General features: G+C 35.6%; 2 protein-coding genes across 4 annotated transcripts; both read left to right on the top strand.

Annotated features, from left to right (window-relative positions):
* The first annotated feature begins 53 nt into the window (after positions 1-53).
* On the top strand, positions 54-4,651 carry TPR5 (Tetratricopeptide repeat (TPR)-like superfamily protein). Of its 2 annotated transcripts, none has more exons than XM_021426524.1 (12): positions 54-208; positions 590-688; positions 837-1,004; positions 1,100-1,224; positions 1,412-1,533; positions 1,641-1,723; positions 2,035-2,193; positions 2,711-2,851; positions 3,269-3,451; positions 3,606-3,700; positions 3,806-3,903; positions 4,106-4,651. In XM_021426524.1, the coding sequence occupies exons 1-12, from the start codon at positions 176-178 to the stop codon at positions 4,207-4,209; spliced, it is 1,410 nt and encodes a 469-aa protein (XP_021282199.1). In that variant the 5' UTR covers positions 54-175; the 3' UTR covers positions 4,210-4,651. The 2 variants fall into 2 exon arrangements, with proteins under 2 accessions (XP_021282199.1, XP_021282200.1); XM_021426525.1 differs by having other exon boundaries at positions 60-208; positions 620-688.
* A 3,722-nt stretch (positions 4,652-8,373) lies between these two features.
* LOC110414607 (protein SEMI-ROLLED LEAF 2) lies at positions 8,374-15,585 on the top strand. Of its 2 annotated transcripts, none has more exons than XM_021425873.2 (20): positions 8,374-8,585; positions 9,171-9,307; positions 9,574-9,648; positions 9,762-9,877; positions 10,000-10,114; positions 10,659-10,787; positions 10,992-11,039; positions 11,212-11,411; positions 11,555-11,748; positions 11,845-12,128; positions 12,215-12,364; positions 12,588-12,995; positions 13,097-13,246; positions 13,532-13,610; positions 13,705-13,829; positions 13,957-14,148; positions 14,230-14,370; positions 14,582-14,719; positions 14,847-15,056; positions 15,306-15,585. In XM_021425873.2, the coding sequence occupies exons 2-20, from the start codon at positions 9,173-9,175 to the stop codon at positions 15,417-15,419; spliced, it is 3,003 nt and encodes a 1,000-aa protein (XP_021281548.1). In that variant the 5' UTR covers positions 8,374-8,585; positions 9,171-9,172; the 3' UTR covers positions 15,420-15,585. The 2 variants fall into 2 exon arrangements, with proteins under 2 accessions (XP_021281548.1, XP_021281549.1); XM_021425874.2 differs by lacking the exon at positions 8,374-8,585 and adding an exon at positions 8,643-8,795.
* The last annotated feature ends 3,777 nt before the right edge of the window (positions 15,586-19,362 follow it).

The following is a 19,362-nucleotide window of genomic DNA, read 5'->3' as shown; positions in this document are numbered from 1 at the left end:
CTTCATTTCAGGCCCAAAAACACAAAACGTATAGATCCACAAATAAAAGAGTTCGAAGATCAAAATGAAGCTCTTCTGACAGACTCGAGTCGATTCTCTCTGCAGAGAAACCTTAACAAAGCAACCCCTCTCTCTTCCAGAATCATCCAAAACCAACTCTTCCTCCATTCTCTTTATGGCAAGCAAGCACAGCCGTGATCAAGCTCTGGTATTTCATTTCTGCCTTTTTCCTCTTAACGGGTCTTTTCTTCTTCATTGGAAGTTTGAGTCTTTAAGCTCTGAAAATTACTTTTTGCTCAAAGTATGTTACTTTTTGGCTCTCTGAAGATATTTTGATGCTTTTTTTCCTTTGATTTGGTCAATTCAGTGTGAAAAATTAGTTTTTGAGCACTATTTTAGGTTACTTAGATGAAAGTGGTGATTATATTCAAGCTTAAAGATTTGACCTTTGGAGCTTTTAAAATTCCTCAAATGTCTTATCAGTTACCATCTGGGTTCTCTTTGTTTTTTCTTTTTCTTTTGTAAACAACTAAAGGTTACTTTATTTGCCATCAACTCTCGGTTGTTCCACTGGGTTTTTTTTTTCCAGGATTTCCAGGGCTTTTTAAATGACTTGCAGGACTGGGAACTTTCACTTAAGGAGAAAGACAAGAAAATGAAATCACAGGCTTCTGGTAAAGAACAATTGGTAAACTTTCAACCCTCAAAAACAATTTGGTTGAGGATGATACTAATGTTAAGGGACAAAAAAAGTTCTGTCTTCAGTATGCTCATTCATTTTATTTCCTCGGCTATGACACTTCGATGTGAAATCTTACATGGTCTCATTTTCACAGAAGACCAATGAGAAAGGAAGGCCAACAGGAAAAAGCTTCCTGAATGATTCTTCCACTACCAGCTCTAGAAAATATGATTATTTGCAGAATTATGATAAATTCAACAGTTTGTCAAGTAGTTTTCCGACTGAAGAGAATATGCCTGACGCTGCATCTGAGAAAGAACTGGTGAGAAGTTTAACTTTTATGACCTTTTCCTCTGAGCATGTCTGAGTTATATTATATTTGATGTTGACTAGAGTATGATATTTTGAAATTTGTAGGGAAATGAGTATTTTAAGCAAAAAAAGTTTAAAGAAGCTATTGACTGCTACTCAAGAAGCATAGGCCTGTTGCCAACAGCTGTAGCTCATGCAAATAGGGCTATGGCCTATCTTAAGATCAAAAAGTAAGTTTGACACTCTTTAAGTGATCTGCATTTATATTATCTAAGAAAATAATTTGAACATTTGGTAGCCTACCCTAGTTTCATAGTTTACTTGTAATTGCCAAATATTTTGTGATAAGAGTTACTGCATGACTAATATATTAGATGAGGAAAATAACATGAATGTGATTTTGTTTTCTCTCTTTAGATTTCAAGAAGCTGAGGATGACTGTACAGAGGCCTTAAATCTTGATGATCGGTACATAAAAGCATACTCACGCCGAGCAACAGCAAGAAAAGAACTTGGGAAACTTAAAGAATCCATTGAAGGTATGTTAAGTGCAAATTCTATCTTGGATTAATTCGTAAGTGGATTCTTTCCTACTGCGTCTATATGAATTTGATCGATCTTATATGGTGAACATAGTTAATTGCAGATACTGAGTTTGCCTTGAGGTTAGAGCCTAACAATCAAGAAATCAAGAAACAGCATGCAGAGTTTAAATCCTTGTACGAGAAAGTAAGCTTTTCTGTCACTCCATTTTGTTCTATATGCATTCTCGAATGTAACTTTCTCAAAGTTTATGGAGCGCAGATTATCTAGAAAAGTTGTGGGTGATAAAACTGGTTTAGAATCATGAATGAAATTAGGCTATGTGATTCTCTATCATAGAACTAAACTGAGGCATGCAGCCTTCTTTTCCTTTTCTTTTAGTTTTCTGAGGAAATTGATTGGATATTTATTAAAAGGCTTTCTGTTTTGTTGTTATTTGTTTGTTTTTCTATTGCATTAAAAGCAAATTCAGTCATTGTCATTTTTATCAATCCCAGGAGATTCTTCACAAGGCATCTGGAGTTTTGAGAAGGTCTATGCAAGGGGCTCAAGAAGTAGGGAAGTCAGAGACAAAAGAAAATGGACTTGGGATGCATTCTGTCTCAAACAGTACTCAAAGGACAGGAGTGGCTACTGTTCAAGGGTATCAAACTAAGGTATCAGAAGTTAGAATTTCTGTTTTTCTCTTAACAGCTGTTATTTTTTTATCGTGGATGTTTATGTGTTGAGGATGAAACTGTTTTGGAGCTTCACTGATCCCTGCTTGGTGTATGCTCTGTGCTCGCACATAAATAGAGTTGCTGAAACTGATTTTTTCTATATCTGGTAAACAATGGTAACCATTGGAGCAGGTGTTGTCTGGTTTTTATCTTGTTTAAGCCTTTAAGGCATAGCATTTCATTTTAGAGGATAGCTATATTCATGGCTGCTAGTAGATACTGCACTTTACTTTGATGATGAAGTACTCAGCATCTGTTGATGTTTGTCCATTCTTCGGTAATTCATAGACTGGTTTTCCTTTACGGAACAATATATAACTCTAGATTATTTCCAAATGAAGAGATGAATTAATGTTGATTTATGTCATGAAGCCTTAAAGTTTTTCAAATGTACTTTTCTAGTCTAGAGTAGGGAAATTTTTGTGTTGTCATTTAGTGTGGGCTCTTTTGTTAGGTTTCTGAATATGACAAGCAGAAGAAACCTGAGAAGGGATCTGTAACTTCAGAGGAAATAGGAGATAGAAATATGAGAGCTGGAAGCAGGAAAGATGGTATTCAACTAGATTCTGGTAATGTTGGTTTAGAGAGCATTAAGGTAATGGTTGTTATATTACTTTCCTTAAGACTTTATGGTCCATTGTTGAATATCCTATCAAAATTTGATTAATCTTTGCATAGAAGTATGAAGTTGAGTTAGTATTGGTTTAGGTTTTTTTTTTTTTTTGAATTAGTAAGGGATTCTTACTCAGTTGGCAATTTAAGTTGCATTGCGTTAAATTAATTGAGTTCAAGAGTGCTATAGGCTGTCTTTTAAGAATCATAGGATTTAGTGTACTGTTTTATTCATTTTTAAGGTGAATTTCTTTAGCATTTATATTCTATTAGATGTTGCGTTCTATTTATAACTACTTACTTCTGTAACTAACAGAATGTGTCATTTTAGTTGTGCTTGCTTTCTTTCTTACCTTAAAATAACTTGAGGTTGACTGTGCCGTTGTTTGATTTTTTATAGAAAAATGACAGAACTAGAAAGCCTGAGCTGAAAGCTTCAGTGCAAGAGCTTGCTTCTCGAGCAGCTGCTCGAGCCATGGCTGATGCTGCAAAAAACATCAGTCCCCCAAATACAGCATATCAGTTTGAGGTTTCCTGGAGAGCCCTATCTAGTGACCGTGCACTACAGGCTCATTTTCTGAAGGTCTGCATTAGTTGGTATTATATTGCTGTACTTTTAGAGGATGAGGCATCTTATGGGTCTTTTATGATGAATGCCTGTTTGAATGTTATTCTTGCGTTTAGTTTTTTCATTCATTCTACAACTGATTTTTTTTTTGTTTGTTTGTAATAATTAGGTTACATCTCCTAGTGCATTACCAAAGATCTTTAAAAATGCCTTGTCTGCTTCCATGTTGGTTGACATCATTAAATGTGTTGCCTCCTTTTTCAGGTAAATAGAGTTCTTTTATGGTGTCTACTGTATGGGACTCTTATTATCAATCTCTTTGATCCAAAACAAGATTCTTGACCCCCTAGTGGTTTATGCATTTGGCAGGGAAGAAGTGGATCTGGCTATTAAGTATCTAGAAAACTTAAGCAAGGTTCCAAGATTTGACATGCTTATCATGTGTCTTTCATCTACTGAAAAGGCTGGTATGTTTATGCGAATGTTTACCTTCTATACCTTTTTTGTCATACAAATCCCTCTGGAATGTTTAGTGCCATGGATCTATTACCTAATCAATATAAAGCTTGAATAGCAGAATCTTTGGTTTAAGAAAGAAAAAGGCTCTTTTTCTTTGAACTAGACAGTAGAGATGTAATTCAGTATATTGTCTGAGTTGCGATTGAACAGATCTTCTCAGGGTATGGGATGATGTATTCTGTAATGAGGCAACCCCAATAGAGTGGGCAGAGATTCTTGATAATTTGCGTTCTGTGTACTGCCTCAAAAGATGAAGAATGCATTTGAAGATATGCTTTCGAGTTATCAAGTTTGTCCTACCGAAGCTGTGTTCTGTAAATGGTTCATCTGAACTGCTGCAATGCTCACTACATTTTCTTTGTAACTTTCATGGACGACTCCTGTTAAAGCAATTAATTAGGAGGCACGAGATGTTGCTTTGATCATGTCATACTTCTCCTCCATCTCCCAAGATTTTCATGTATCATCCATCCATCGAGTATGAACCAGCAAAAAATCAAGTTATTGAAATTGATGGTACAGTTCAATGTATACCCCTAGGAATGGACTGATGTTTCTTGATGTCAAATTGTTGGGTTTCAACTGAAGTTTTCAGTTTTAGCACCTTTCTTACGTTTAATTATTTGAGGTTAAGTACTGAGAAGTATTAAAATTGCGGTTCTGTTGTTTAAGAAAGGAATGCCACCTATTGACAGACTTGGGTTTTCATAGAATAATGCCTTCCAGACTCTTAGCAGTCTTCCTTTTTCCACTTTGTAAAGGTCGTTTTGGTAGAATTTCACCTTTGTCTAAAGTTCATGATCATGATCAAGATGGAGAAATCTAGGAAGCAAAAGTTATGAAGATGTGTTGGCTACTTTGTCTGTTTCAATATGGCTTTGTCCTAAGATTCCCAAAACATATATACTGAAAGTCATTGTCATATCATGCTTTTCCATGGTAGTAATCACATAATGGCCATTTCCATTACAAATGTTTCCCTCTATCCCCTTTCTTGTTTGCATTCAACCATTTATTCTCATCTTCTTTGCTACATGACAACAATGTGTTTTCCACATTCTTCTTTTTGCATTATTCCCTGTTAGTTCGGTTTTCATTGTCTCTATACGTGATGAAGAGTATTAAATTAATAATTAAAATATTATATTTTTAAACATATAAATTATAAAAAAAACATCTTGTTACCGATTAGTTTAGATTGGATTTTGTCCTAAAAATTAACGAATTTATTTTCTAATCATGATTTTTGGTCAAGGCAAATTCTATTGAGCCGTCTTGGTCAATTTGTGGTCCAGGATTTAAAGCCATATGTCCTGTAATTCTTCACCATTGTTAAATTTAGTGTTGGTGGTTGAGCTGTGGATCCTGATCAGGTCACCATCAAACCGAGCTTGCCAGATCACAGCTCGTCCCACCAAAGGCTCATACACTCAAAATCTAGTTCAATTCCCATATCTCTGCAGATTTCTTCTGAGAATTTAATATATATTCCCCCATGTGAATTATACAACTCAAATAGGAATCAAGACCATTCCTTGATTGATGGCAACTCTTTGTTGTTTTCTCAAGCCACAACTTAATTGCCCACAAAAACCAAGACATGAGATTAAATATATTATAATTCATGAACTTGTTTGAACTTGCAAGTTGATCATGTATTTTTTGGTAGTGTAATTGCAGATTGAAAGTCAAACTTGCTGATGCAAAATAACAGGCAGTCTTTTCTTCTCAAGTACTGAATAAAATACTCTTATGGAAACAGATAACAAGAATTCCTTCCCTGACCACCAAGGGTCTTGTAGCAGCAACACCTTAATACTAACATGGATAATTGCCATATCCTGGTGGGGCCTTCTCCCTTCCTAACATCATACTAGCAGATCACCAATAATATTGAAAAATTTCAAACTACAGCTATGTTTCTTCACTTTTGCCATGTGTGACCATGAGTGTTTGTTGATAGACCATTAAAAAGTAGGGCAAGCTTAGAACAGCTGGGATTCAAACTTAACATTGAATGGGGCCAACCTAATTTTGACTCGTTACAAGGCAAATAATTCAATAATTGCATATTGTCATGGTTCAACCTAATTTTTATGAAGTATTGTCCCTTATTCTTCGCTCGAAGTATTTTTTTGGTGTGAGACTTTGTAATTCAATCCATTATCTTGAATATGTGAGATTCATGTACACATGAAGATTTTTATTGACTCAGTGGCACATTACCATCACGATCCACAATCCATATTAACTTTTATGAGATATTGTCTACTTTGACCTACTAGTCTAATGATTGGATACATGACTAATATTTAGAATCTACTCTAATACCAATTGTCATAATCTACATCTACATCAATCTCTTTGAGATATTGTTCGTTTTAACCGTTTGCTTTATGATTTTATTTTATAAAAAGTATTTCACAAGTTGAAAGTAGTGTGAACCTTTATATTTTCAATATCACTTTAGCACATAATCAATATAAGATCTTTACATCCTTTCTTACTGTTCGTTAAGAGATTTTTTTCAATGTGGGATTTTGTAACTCAATCTGTTGATAACATTATCTCGATAATATGAGATTTACGTCCACACGAAAATCGTAATAAATTTAATAAAAATAATTCATTTTCATGAGCTATATTCACTCCCTTTAAACCTTTTTCTTTTATTTTTCAACCAACTAGTTGTGATGGGAATTCTCTATCAGCATAAAGTGTAGAAAAAGAGAGAAGAAAACGTATAAACAGCACAATTGATCATTCAATTGTAGGAGGATGAATTCAACGGGCCCGCCCACCCTCCCAACGAAGGAAAGATAAAATTCCTATAGCTTCTAATGTTTCCCATTTTTTCTACCCACAAGTTTAATTCCGAATCATTGGGCTGCCTGTTATACTATTGCGTTTATACCTACCCCTTTCATGTCTAAGCAGGTATTGAATTCATTCCATCTGTAAAACAGATGATGCATTTAATGCCTGGATATGAATGAATGATGCTAACACTAACTTCTTTCCCTCATGTTTCATCATAGACGAATTGAAAGGTATTAACCTCTTCAACTTTTCCACAATGTTCTTATTAACAAAGTTAATGTTGTAGATTAATGGTCAAGAAACCATCATCAATGGGTTCCTCATTAGACTCATTGTTTTTTTTTTTTTAATACTTTTGAAGATTGTGTCAAGTATGTTCCCCACCTTTCATCTATAAGTGGAGAATAATGCATTGACAAATTATTAGTCCTATATGTAATGATTGTACTATGTAGCCTTGTATAAATACACATATGCATCATAAATACTTAAGTTTTCGATAAAATATTTTTACTTTTTAAGTTTTAATTAAAATTATATAAAAATTTATTAAATTTCAAAATAAATTTTTTATTTAAAAAAATATTTTTCATTAGACATGTAAATTCAATCGTTAGTTAATTGTTAATATTTTTATCAAATTACTAAATAATAAGCGTAAAAAGATAATTTTACTCTTAATTAATTTTTAAAATTATTATTATATAATTTTATTATTTTTTATTAATTAAAAAAATTTTCCAAGATGGGGAGCCCGATCGAGCTATCCCTTCCGTTGGAAGCACCGATTTGGTGCTCCCCTCACCCTTTATTAGAGAGTATTGATAGGTGTTTTTTTTTTAATTTTTTAAAAATATAATAATAATTTTTTAAATTAATAAAAAATATTTTAATTTTTTTAATCTCTATTAATAGTGTTTATATTTTTTTGAGTATAATGTCCATTTTAAAATCTAGTGGATCCATTTAAAATTTTAACCAAAACTTAAAAGAGTTGGGTATTTTACCCTTAAGTTTTTATTCTCCTTCATGGAAGTTAACATCTTGTCAACATCTAAGCTCTTCTATTCATGTTACATGTGAAGTTTTTGACAACAAGGAATTTCCCATTGCTTAGTAAATTCATGTTACATATGATGTTTTTGGCAAACAGGAATTTCCAATTGCTTAGTAAATTCAGTAATTTTCATGAATAGAAACTTCTCAGCATGTGTACAATGATAAGCATCAGATACTTTTCAGGACCATGACCATGACCATTGGTAACCATGATTAAAGTACATATTCCTGAGCCTAAGAAAATTTCATGATACTATCTTCCCCTGAAATTCAAAATAAAGGTCTCTCGAAAGACTTTTGAGTACAATTGAATGGATGACTCTGTACTGCAAAGCAAAATTCAAATAATTCAAAGTTTGAAGAACAGTTCTGATTCTTTATGTTCATACACATGGTGGAAAAAAAGGAGTTCTTGGCGGTAAATACAAGTCCTTCGGATATTGTCTTTCAGTTTTGGTCTTGCAAGTTCTGACACAAACACTAAAACATTTCACTTTTTACGACCCAAACGTTAAATTAAAAAACCTGACACCCCATCACGTGATTTTGCTTACTCTCTCTCTCTCTCTCTCTCGCTCTCTTTCTCTGTTCTGTCTCCCTCTCTCATGTTTCTTTAATTTTTCTTAAACCACGAGCCTTTTCTCTCTTGATCACTTGCCCCTGATAAGAGGTCTGTTCTCTTGCATTTGTCTTCTTTCATTTTCTGCCTAGATTCTTACTCTCGCAGATCTGCCAGCCCCTGCAGGGCAAGGTATGTGCCTTTTCTTATTATTTGCTCAACACCCATCATATATATTCTCATCTTTCAAATAAGGGTCATTTATGTTTGCTTTATAAATTTTATTGGCTCTTTTTGTTGTTTTTCTTTTCTGGGTTGTTGGTGTTTTGGCCTCTGCATTCAGTTTTGGCACCAGGGTCTTTTTGTTTTTGCAAAAAACCGCAAGCTTCATTGCGGTTTTAGGTACAAATAGTTCACCTTTGTTCTTGTCTTACCTTCGAATTTCTCTTTTAGCTGTTTATGATTTGTTGTTTGGTGCTTTTCTCCTTCTATACGTTTGTTTCTGGCTTTTACAGTTTTTCACCCTTGGTATAGAATAATTTTGTAGCTATCTCTACCAATGCGATAAACTTTTGTTTTATGCTCTAGTTGGCTTTTTATCCTCCTTAGCTTTTTTTTTCTCTTTTTTTTCTTGAGGGGGGGTGGTGGTTAGGGGGGTTTAAAATTGCTATCTTTGTATGCTGGGAAGGTTCATGCTTTGGAGAACTAAAGATGAGAATTTTATAGGTTTTCAGTGGCCTTTTTCTTGTCTAAAATTTCTCCTTTATGCATGTACAGAAATGGGGTTCATCTCCAGGAAGATCTTCCCAGCTTGTGGAAGCATGTGTGTTTGCTGTCCTGCTTTGAGGTCAAGATCTCGACAGCCTGTCAAGCGTTACAAGAAATTGTTGTCTGAAATATTTCCCAAGTCCCCTGTGAGTATCCACCCTTTTTTTGTGGTTTATAAATTTTGGTAATGTGTTGATGGCTCGTAGATTCAGTGCCCAGTGTTTGATGATGAAGGCTCAGATGCAATCGTTATATATATATTTGAGTTTTTGGTGTGGCCATTTAAGCTAGCTATGAGTACTTTAGTTGATTAGCAGTTTACTTGGTGCATTTCTGAAGAGTCATAGTTTAATTTATAATGTGTCTACCTTTTGATAAGCTAGAATTATAAAGTTATTGCCTCACATTGCAGGATGCTCCTCCCAATGAAAGGAAAATTGCCAAGCTATGTGAATATGCTGCCAAAAATCCTTTCCGAATTCCCAAGGTAGTAATTCCTATCTTTCTTATTTGTTTGTGACGTGCAAGTAAAACATAATGTAGTCTTGAAATTATATGCATGAACACTGAGTTGCTTGTGGATTTCTCTGCTTTTAATAGATTGCCAAGTATCTTGAAGAAAGATGCTACAAAGAGCTGCGCCATGAGCACATCAAATTCATCAATATTGTTACAGAAGCTTACAATAAGTTGCTTTGCATGTGCAAGGAACAGATGTAAGCGATTGTTCCCCACTTTTATTTATTTGATATTCACTGGGATTTCTGAGTATTGTCTGGGGAATTATTAACAATAATTTCTTTTCCTGCATGATAAATCCTACCTTTTAACCTTGTAGGGCATATTTTGCTGTTAACTTGCTGAATGTTGTTGGTGAACTGCTTGATAACTCTAAGCAAGATGCCATGCGGATACTTGGATGTCAAACCTTGACAAAGTTTATCTATAGTCAGGTTAATGGTCACTTTCCTTTTCCCTTTTCCTTCGGTAAACTAAAAATACAAAAATGATTATATCTTTATAAATATGTAAATTTTCTGATCTTTTTTGATGGTTGTACCTCATCACTTGATGGATCTCGAAAACTTTCTCAAGAATGCTAAAGATTTGCAATTTGAATGACATGAGAGGGTTTCTCATGTCACCAATGTCAGAATATGAATAGCTCAAACCAGGCTACGTGTATCTTATTTTTATGAAAGATTATAAATACAGATTAACCATATACTTCTTGGGTTTGCATAGAGGGGAATGATGAACATTATTTACTCTTTATGTTACATATGAAAACAAAGGCTTTCGTATAACCATTTCTGCTATCTGATGTGAAACTCATGTTCTGCTGTAAGTATTCTTTAGCTAAGGGATGAATTGTCTTGTAGATAATGTGAAATTCATTTCCGTATATGGAGTGGATGCTGTTTTTTTTTTCCTATTTTTATAAAATCTAATTATTATTATATTTCTTACTCATACTTTGATCTGTTGTATGAACAGGCGGATGGAACTTACACGCATAACATTGAAAAATTTGTCCCTAAAGTGTGTAAGTTGTCACATGAGGATGGGGAAGAACATCAAAGACTTTGCTTAAGGGCTTCTAGCTTGCAGTGCCTGTCTGCCATGGTAGTTTGAAAAATGTTCATTTGCTTTTCCATTTCTATTTTGTACGCACAGATTATAATGTAATTAAGTAGCTTTTTTAATATCAAATTTTTTCCATCGATGTTGAACCTATTTACTGAGAGTATGCATTCTTGTTGACTTTTACTTTACTAATTTTTTATGGAATTGTAATGATGTTTACCTGATAGGGTTTTTCCTTGGTAGGTCTGGTTCATGGAACAATATTCATATATTTTTGCTACTCTTGATGAGGTTCGTGCATTTCAAATTTATTATCTCGCAAGTCCCTGATTCCCCTACCCCTTTCTGTTTGCTCTGTCTATGTGTAGCAAAGAATTACTGGTTGCAGGGGGATTAACCCGTTCTCTTTTTCTTTTTTGTGTTAATTTTTGTTTCTTTTGCTTTTGATGAATCCAAACTGCAGATGGTACATGCCACTTTAGATAACTATGAGCTAGACACGCATCCTGGAGATGATAATGAGAGAGGAGAGCCTCATCATAATTGGGTAGATGAAGTGGTTCGATGTGAGGGTAGAGGTGCAATTGTTGCCCGTGATGCCAGCCCTAGTAACATGATTATCAGGCCTCAACCAGAGAAAAAGGATCCCTCTCTTTTGACAAGGTAGTGTTATTTTTGAGCTGGAAAGGAGTAAATTTTATGTGATAAAACTAATTATTCTGTTAAACATTGGGATCAGCTAATGGTTCTCTACTTTTCTAGGTTTCTCCCCCCTTCTTCCTAATAGCTTTTCATCTTTGTTGTAGGGAGGAGAATGAGACACCTAAAGTTTGGGCTCAAATTTGTATTCAAAGAATGGTTGAGCTGGCAAAGGAGAGTACAACATTGCGCCAAATACTGGATCCAATGTTTGTCTACTTTGATTCTAGACAGCACTGGGTTTCTCAGCAGGGGTTGGCAATGGTAGTTTTATCTGATATGTCCTACTGGGAGGCATCAGGTACGTTTATTGTACTTTTTCACAAGGAAGCTACCAAATATGATCAATTTTGGACACTTTTATGATTTTGCTTGCTGACTTTGCTTTTGATTACAGGGAATCAACAACTGATTTTAGCTGCTGTCATACGTCATCTAGACCACAAAAATGTGGCACATGATCCTCAACTAAAATCTTATATCATACAAGTTGCAGCAGCTTTAGCTAGGCAAATCAGATCTAGAGGGGTGCTGGCTGAAATTGGTTTTGTTAGTGATCTGTGCAGGCACTTGAGGAAAAGTTTCCAAGCCAATCTTGAATCAGTAGGAGAGCAAGAGTTGGACGTAAATATCTTGCTTCAAAATTCTATTGAAGATTGCTTGCTGGAAATAGCAAAAGGGGTAACTTCAAAGTCTTTTTTGGTACATTCTGGTGCTTTTTGTACAATGCTTTTAGTTTACTTGAGTTTCAATTTGTTTTTTACCAGATTGATGATGCCCAAACTCTTTTCAACATGATGGCAATATCACTGGAGAAGTTGCCATCTTCTGGAGTTGTTGCTCGTGCAACGATTGGATCATTGATGATCATTGCTCATATGATTTCATTAGCATTAGTCTCTTCTCGTTTACAGCAGGTAAGACCGATTTTATGTAGTGTTGCTGCCCCTATTATTGTTAAATTTTATGTATCCTTTGCCTCCTTCCCTGCCTTCTAGGTTTACAGTTTCTTGAAATTATTGATGTACACATTGTTGACTAAACATCTAGATGTTTTAGTATATTAAAATTGTTTTGGACAGTTGTCAAAATTCTTCTTTGTCACAGCTCACTAAAGTACTACTAAACATTGTCACGTAGGTGTTTCCTGAAGCACTTCTTGTCCAACTGATGAAAGCAATGTTGCATCCAAATGTTGAGGCCCGTGTGGGAGCACACCAGATATTTTCAGCTCTTCTTATTCCAAGTTCTAATCGTCCTCGACGTGAAGTTGCATCTATGCGTTCTGGTTATGTCTATGAACCGAGGAGATGGCGCTCCAACAATGCTTCTGCATTTTCATCGATATCAGCTCTACTTGAAAAGCTCCGAAGGGAAAAGGACGGCATCAAAATGGAAAAAAATAGTTATTGTAGTCATGATGATCTTAAAGGAAAGGACTATGTGGAAGAGGACTGGAAGCAGGGCCATGTCCTCAAGAGTTCCCCTAACATCTACAATATAACCTCTATTATTGACAGAACAGCTGCATCAAACATGGTTGAATCAGTAAGAAGTCTCTTCTTTTCACAATTAGTTTATATGTGTGGTTATCTAGTTTAAGTATTGGTCTTTGATACTGTCAATCTGGTCTATTAATTTTTGCACAGGAACCATATATCATGAAGCTTACTGAGGATCAGATAATGCAGTTAATCTCCGCCTTCTGGATACAGGCTACTCTTCCTGATAATTTGCCTTCAAATATAGAAGCTATATCTCACTCTTTTGTGTTAACATTAATTTCGTTACGCTTGAAGGTAAATTAAAACGTTACATGGTGTTTGGCTTAGGTTAATCTGAACGAATTTTCTGAATTTAGTTTTGGGCTAATTCCTGAGAGAAAATGCTAGGTTGAGTTATAGGATGAGTCAATTAAATGGTTAGAAGAGGGTTGGGTTTAAAACCACTATCATGAGATGGTCTTCAAGGGAACAAATTTTACCAAGAAAGATTCAGATGATGAATTGGCTGCTAACTAATTTGCATGTATGGTTTTTTACTTTGTCTGACTGCTAACAGTCTCCTAAATTGTGATGTCACAGAACATCAATGACAGCCTTGTTGTCCGCTTCTTCCAGCTTCCCTTGTCTCTAAAGAATATCTCCTTGGATCCTAGCAATGGTATGGGCTGCTACTATACAGGCTTTCACATATTCAGATAGAGTATTTAATTTGTTGATTTTTTCTTTTAATTTCTCTGTGGGTGTGGTATCAGGGATGTTAACTCCAGCATTCCAGAGATCAATTTTTATGCTGTCAATGGGCATGCTGATGTTTGCAGCTAAGATACATCAAATTCCAGATCTAAACGATCTCATCAAGTCCATAGTTCCATTTGACGTAAGACTTTATCCTTGAATTACCTCATCCTGAGAACTGCCTTCAGTTGTGAGACGGGTACAGAAGAACTTATTATACCAGTACACTGCATTCTCACTTATAAACAGCCATGCTTATCTATTTTCAGGCTGATCCTTATCTGGGAATCAGTGAAGACCTTCAGGTGTTTGTAAGGCCTCAGGCAGATGTCAGAGGTTATGGATCTGTTACTGATAACCAACTAGCCTCCTCTTTGCTAATGGAGTTGCGGGATAAATTAGATGAATCCAACAAGGTCATGATGGATATCTTGGTTCAGAATTTATCTACCATTACTGAGGTAGGACATACTATTAAACATTAACAAGTTCCTCTCTCTGTCTCTCTAGAACTTTTTGACTAATTGGTTGTGCTTGTTAAGCTGGAGATAGAGGATCTGACAAAGCAACTGTTTGAACCATTCACACCTGATGATGCATTCATGTTTGGTCCACGATCGATACTGGACTTGGACCACAATCAAATGATTTCTCAATCCAAAGAATCACTTTCCTTCGATGAGGTATGCCCGCCAAATTAGCATTTGTTCTTACTGAATCAACTTATAAACTGAGAGAAGTTTGTTGCTTGTACATTTTTCAATTCTCTTATTCAAAAAATTATAAAGTTTTGAATGATTGAATTTTTTTCATCAGCCAGTGTTTCTTTTATACTAATACTAAGTAGTAATAACATTTTAAATCTACCCTTAATTGTCACTGCTTATGTGGCAGGATGTTCAAACAAGCTCATTACTTGAGGATGATGCAAGAAGTGAAGCATCTGTTCTTGATCTTTCCCGCTTCATTCCAAAAGTGCCTGCATCACCTTCAATCTCTCATGTTATTAGCATCGGACAGCTCCTGGAATCGGTAATCTTTTGTTCATCTTTTGTACCAATCTCCAAAAATCCCCATTTCTCTGCATTTATGTGTCATAAATTTCTGTATGAGCATATTTTTTGCCCAAATGATAAAATCTCAAGTACTCTGGTTTTAGGCACTTGAGGTGGCTGGTCAAGTTGCAGCGACATCTGTCTCTACATCACCTCTTCCGTTTGATACCATGGCTAGCCGATGTGAAGCATTCGGCACAGGTACAAGGAAGAAGCTGTGCAATTGGTTGGCCCATGAAACTCATCAAAATGGAGCCGCTGATAAATTTTTACCTGTAGTTCTTGCTGATGATAGACACATGACACTTAGGAAGGTAAATGACAAATTCCCTAATATTTTGGGCTTGACGACACTCTGTCTAATGACACTGCGAATATCTGAATCGAAAGAACTGAAACTTGACATTAAACACATTACTCACCTTTGCACTGATATTTACTCAAATGTTTATGTTTTGCACATCGAGCAGCAGTGATCACTAAAAACCTAATGACAGCAAACATTGGTATGTCTCAATCATGATCTGCTATCGTTTTTGACTTGTTTGCTGGTCTTGATACAGATAACAAGCGAAGGTGCTTTAAATGGACCTGTCTCTCGGCTAGACCCATGCTTGGCTATGAGGTTGCCTCCTGCTAGCCCTTTTGACAACTTCCTCAAAGCAGCAGGGTGTTGAAGAAGGCACATAATGTTGTAGTTGTTTATGTTGTAAAGTCGTAGGTAGTGACTGGAAATGTGTGTTGTAACCCCTAGGTTTGAACTTAAACTGTTAGTTTGAGGGCTGCCATTCCCAACTAATCCTTGTATGTACCTTGTTCTATTAAAAGAGCTAGTTTTGGACATGGCACAAGATGCAATCTCCTTCTTTCTCTCTCTCTTTTCCGTTTCCTTTTAACAATCTCAAACTCTTTCTGCTCCAAGTCCACAATAATGGCAAGCTTTTCACATTGGGAAGTTAAGAGATTTTGAAGGCATTTAACTGTTGGCGTTGCACATCGTGATACTGCCGAATTGGGTGAGGGAATTCTCAAGTTAGGTTTTTCGGGGTGAAAGTAAGTGATGGCCTTGTGACAAAGTCCACCAACCTCAGTCCACGCCACCCTCTTGTTTTTAGTGTATGGCCCTCTCTTTTGTCATGGGAGGGCCATGATTGGGCTGCACGGCTCAAGTCTTAAGAATCTATCGTGGGTGACAGACTGAAAGGCTACCGACAAATTGGAAAACAACGCCCGGAATCTTGTTTGCAGCCTCTTGCAGTTGGAGTCAACTTAAAACTGCCATCTCCGAAGCCTGGCTCAGACAGGGTATCACTAAACAGCTTGGGACTGTTGAGAAATATCATTTGTGATTGTTTGGAACACTTCTGGCTTTTAGCTTTGTTTTGTTACGTCTAATTAAGAATACCTTTTTATGCTTGAATGTTTGCAGGCACCTTCACTCACGCAAGGAGCTAGGGGAGATTTCTATGGAGACCAATTGCCAAATAAACTACATACTTCAGAGGAATATGTTTACATGTTTTCCATTACAGGGTTAACATTGCACTCCTCGACCACATATGAGTGTTAAATTTGATCCATTTAAAGTCTATAGATAGCTTGAAGCACGTTGTGGAAGTCCTTAAGCAGTTTTGTTTCTCAGGGTAACTTCTGATACGGACTTTCTCTAGCTAAAAGACCTGATATGGAAACCAGAAATGTCCCAACGCTACCACCCAAGTATCAAATAAGAATCCCTTGTATCAAGACAAGATCTTTTGAATTTCACAATAAGTGTTCATTAGATATTTATGCTAACAAGCGAGCATTGGTAGGATTCAAACCCGAAATCAGTTGCAATAAAGTATTGAAAGGATTCGAATCAAAAATCACTTGCAAGAGGCGTGCATTCAAGATTAATGATAACACTGAAATACTGGTAAGATTCAAACTTGAAATCACTTAAATCGAGAGGAGGAATTTAGTAATGGAGCCAACCCTTTCTTGGTGCATATATGGTATGCTCATTACACCCAACGGAGAACCAGTATCCTAGTAGTAGTAATTCTTTTTCCATGCACACGTGACTTGCAGTCTAGACAATTAACATTAGCCATTTTAGTCATCACAAACTTCAGGATCAAGGCCGAGGGGAATAAATGGGGTCTCAGAAGAAGAAAAGGAGACATTTCATCATGAGCCTGATTGCTTCAAACATGGAGTAAACTTTCATGTGTAGTGGTTTGTTCTGTTGCGGATGGAAAAAACCCCACCAGGAAAGGGGCAGTGTACAGTCAAATCACCATGAATCACGGTCAACTTCTCTGTCCTTTGTTGACGAATTGTCTTCATCCGCCCCTCTTTCTCTCCCTCTACACCCCTTCTTCCTCTACGCACTTTCTCCACCTCCTCCTGGCAAATTCCAGTTTCGTGTTTGTGGCCACAAACTTCTCCAGCTTCAAGGTTTGAACGTGGGGGGTGGGGGCCATTGCCTTTTTGCTTACGTGCTGCATATACAAAACCTCCATTGATACTTAGATACTCATATGTCTTTGTCTGCATTTTGCCTTCATTTCCCACACCTGTAGCAACAAATTAACCTCAGTCGGATTGTTCATGGACGGTCAAAATTTTCAAACTTTCCAAACGAATTAACTTGATTATCACTTGTTTTTCCATTTATATATATATATATATACATGTATGTATACATGTACCATTCCTAATGAGTTAATTCTACACGATAATCAATACTCTATGTTTGTAAAAAAAAACTACTTATGACATATGTCACAGTCTTAAAATAGAATCGTGAATCTTAAATGAATTGTATATTAGACTGTAACTGAGTGTTAAAATATTAAAATCATTTTTAATTTACGAGGTGTTTTTTTTATTATAATATCATAAAATTTAATAAATCAAAACGAATAATATCATACACAAATTAATGTGAAGTGTAACACAAAGCATCTATTTTTCTTCTGAATGGAGTTAAATCGTGATTATAGCATTGATTAAAACCCAAAAGTGCATGTGGCTTCTTAATTAAGCTTCCACTCATTAGGCAAAAGAAACAAAGAAAAAGAGCACAAAACTGGAAATGATGCCATTTTGACTCATTTGAGGTTTATCTGGACTCCCAAGATATCATGAAAATATATATATATATATATGTATATAGTATTATGCTTTGAAAAGGGACAAATAATTATATCCCAAAAGGTGGGGATCTCTCATCATTTTCTTCTTTGATTTTTTGGGGTTTTCATTGCAAAGATGGATTGCTCTTATTTAGCACCTGGTCATGAATCTTTTATCCACCATTTATTTATTGACACTAATCATAGATGTCTTAGCCACCCAAATTATTTTATAATGTTCTTTGGGTCTTAACACAATCGAAATCAAATTATTATTGTTATTTTTTGTTCGTGTAAAGAGTAGCATATCAGGTCAAAGATTTGCCTTAAGCAGCCTTTGCACTTTACAGATACCTTGATACATTATTTTGCTCCTGTTCACCCTCTCTTTTTCTCATAGAAAATTATGATTAATCACAAGTAATTTTGCTCCTCCAACTTTTTCCATTGGATCCCACCCTTCCACCCCGAAAAAACAAAGCAACAACAACAAAACCATCTGTCAAATTTTGATTTGTCTGTTGATGAAGAATCGTGGTCATCATTCCTTTCATCACTGGCTAAACCCCAAAGGCAAAATAAAATTGTCATTTGGAGACAAAACTTAATGATTAAAGGAGCAAATCACCTAATGAACCGAAGAGAGAAAGCAAAGGAAGGAAGAAGGAAGGAAAGAAAAGGGGACAATCACCAGGAAAGCAATGGAGTTAATAGTCACGTTGTGTCCCGGGAAGAGGCTAAGATCAGAACTTTCTGTTGAAAGTCTCTTTCCCCCCGTTAATTTAGGTTTTACAGAGATTAACTCTTTGATAATGTACCCCTAAAGTTGGACATAAAAAATAAATATACAGTTTCACCAACATTACCTGTTCATGTCATGTCACCAATAATTCGAGAACTTGCCCAAAATCTTTCACCTGCAGAATTGTTTTCGAGCATACTTTCATAGAAGCCAATGTCTTCGTAGATCCGAGATGTTTCATATTTGATGGTAATTAATATTCCAACACTGATATCATTGTTGATATCTCAGTAGAATTGAGATTCATATATAATTATGAAGAAACAAAAAGTAACTCTATCAAAAATTAAATCCAAATATAAAATTAAAGTCAATATATAATTCTTAACTAGTTCAGTAGTTAATTACTTACACTTAAATATTTAATTCAATATTAAATACCTATTTTTGTGATCGGGTTAATCTGACCTAATCTATCAGTTTAAACTGGTACTGTCAATTATATTGGCTGCATGTGTGATTAAATTGAAGATATATGTTCTATATATATATATATATATATAAATGGCGATGTTACCTCGGGCTGCCCTTGCTTTCTGCCAATAAGCTAGAGTCTGTCTGGCTGCTTTCTGATAGGTCTAGGCATGGTATAGTCTCTGGTCAGGCTGCTAAATTCAAAACAAGGTTGGCCTCTGCTGAACCTAGCAGAGAAGTGTAAAGTGCAAAGCTTGCTTTAATTTTTACAATATATATATA

The sequence above is a fragment of the Theobroma umbraticum genome, unplaced genomic scaffold (genome assembly GCF_002168275.2).
Source record: "Theobroma umbraticum cultivar Fairchild unplaced genomic scaffold, ASM216827v3 scaffold_147.0, whole genome shotgun sequence".
NCBI classification, from domain to species: domain Eukaryota; kingdom Viridiplantae; phylum Streptophyta; class Magnoliopsida; order Malvales; family Malvaceae; genus Theobroma; species Theobroma umbraticum.
This window is presented reverse-complemented; position numbering and strand designations above follow the sequence as displayed.

Coding starts and splice junctions, on each gene's coding strand:
- TPR5 (XM_021426524.1), top strand. CDS start 176: ATGGCAAGCAAGCACAGCCGTGATCAAGCTCTG. Junction 209..589: donor ACAGCCGTGATCAAGCTCTG/GTATTTCATTTC, acceptor TTTTTTTTCCAG/GATTTCCAGGGCTTTTTAAA. Junction 1,534..1,640: donor ACTTAAAGAATCCATTGAAG/GTATGTTAAGTG, acceptor AGTTAATTGCAG/ATACTGAGTTTGCCTTGAGG.
- LOC110414607 (XM_021425873.2), top strand. CDS start 9,173: ATGGGGTTCATCTCCAGGAAGATCTTCCCAGCTTGTGGAAGCATGTGT. Junction 9,878..9,999: donor TGCATGTGCAAGGAACAGAT/GTAAGCGATTGT, acceptor TTAACCTTGTAG/GGCATATTTTGCTGTTAACT. Junction 13,247..13,531: donor TAATTTCGTTACGCTTGAAG/GTAAATTAAAAC, acceptor GTGATGTCACAG/AACATCAATGACAGCCTTGT.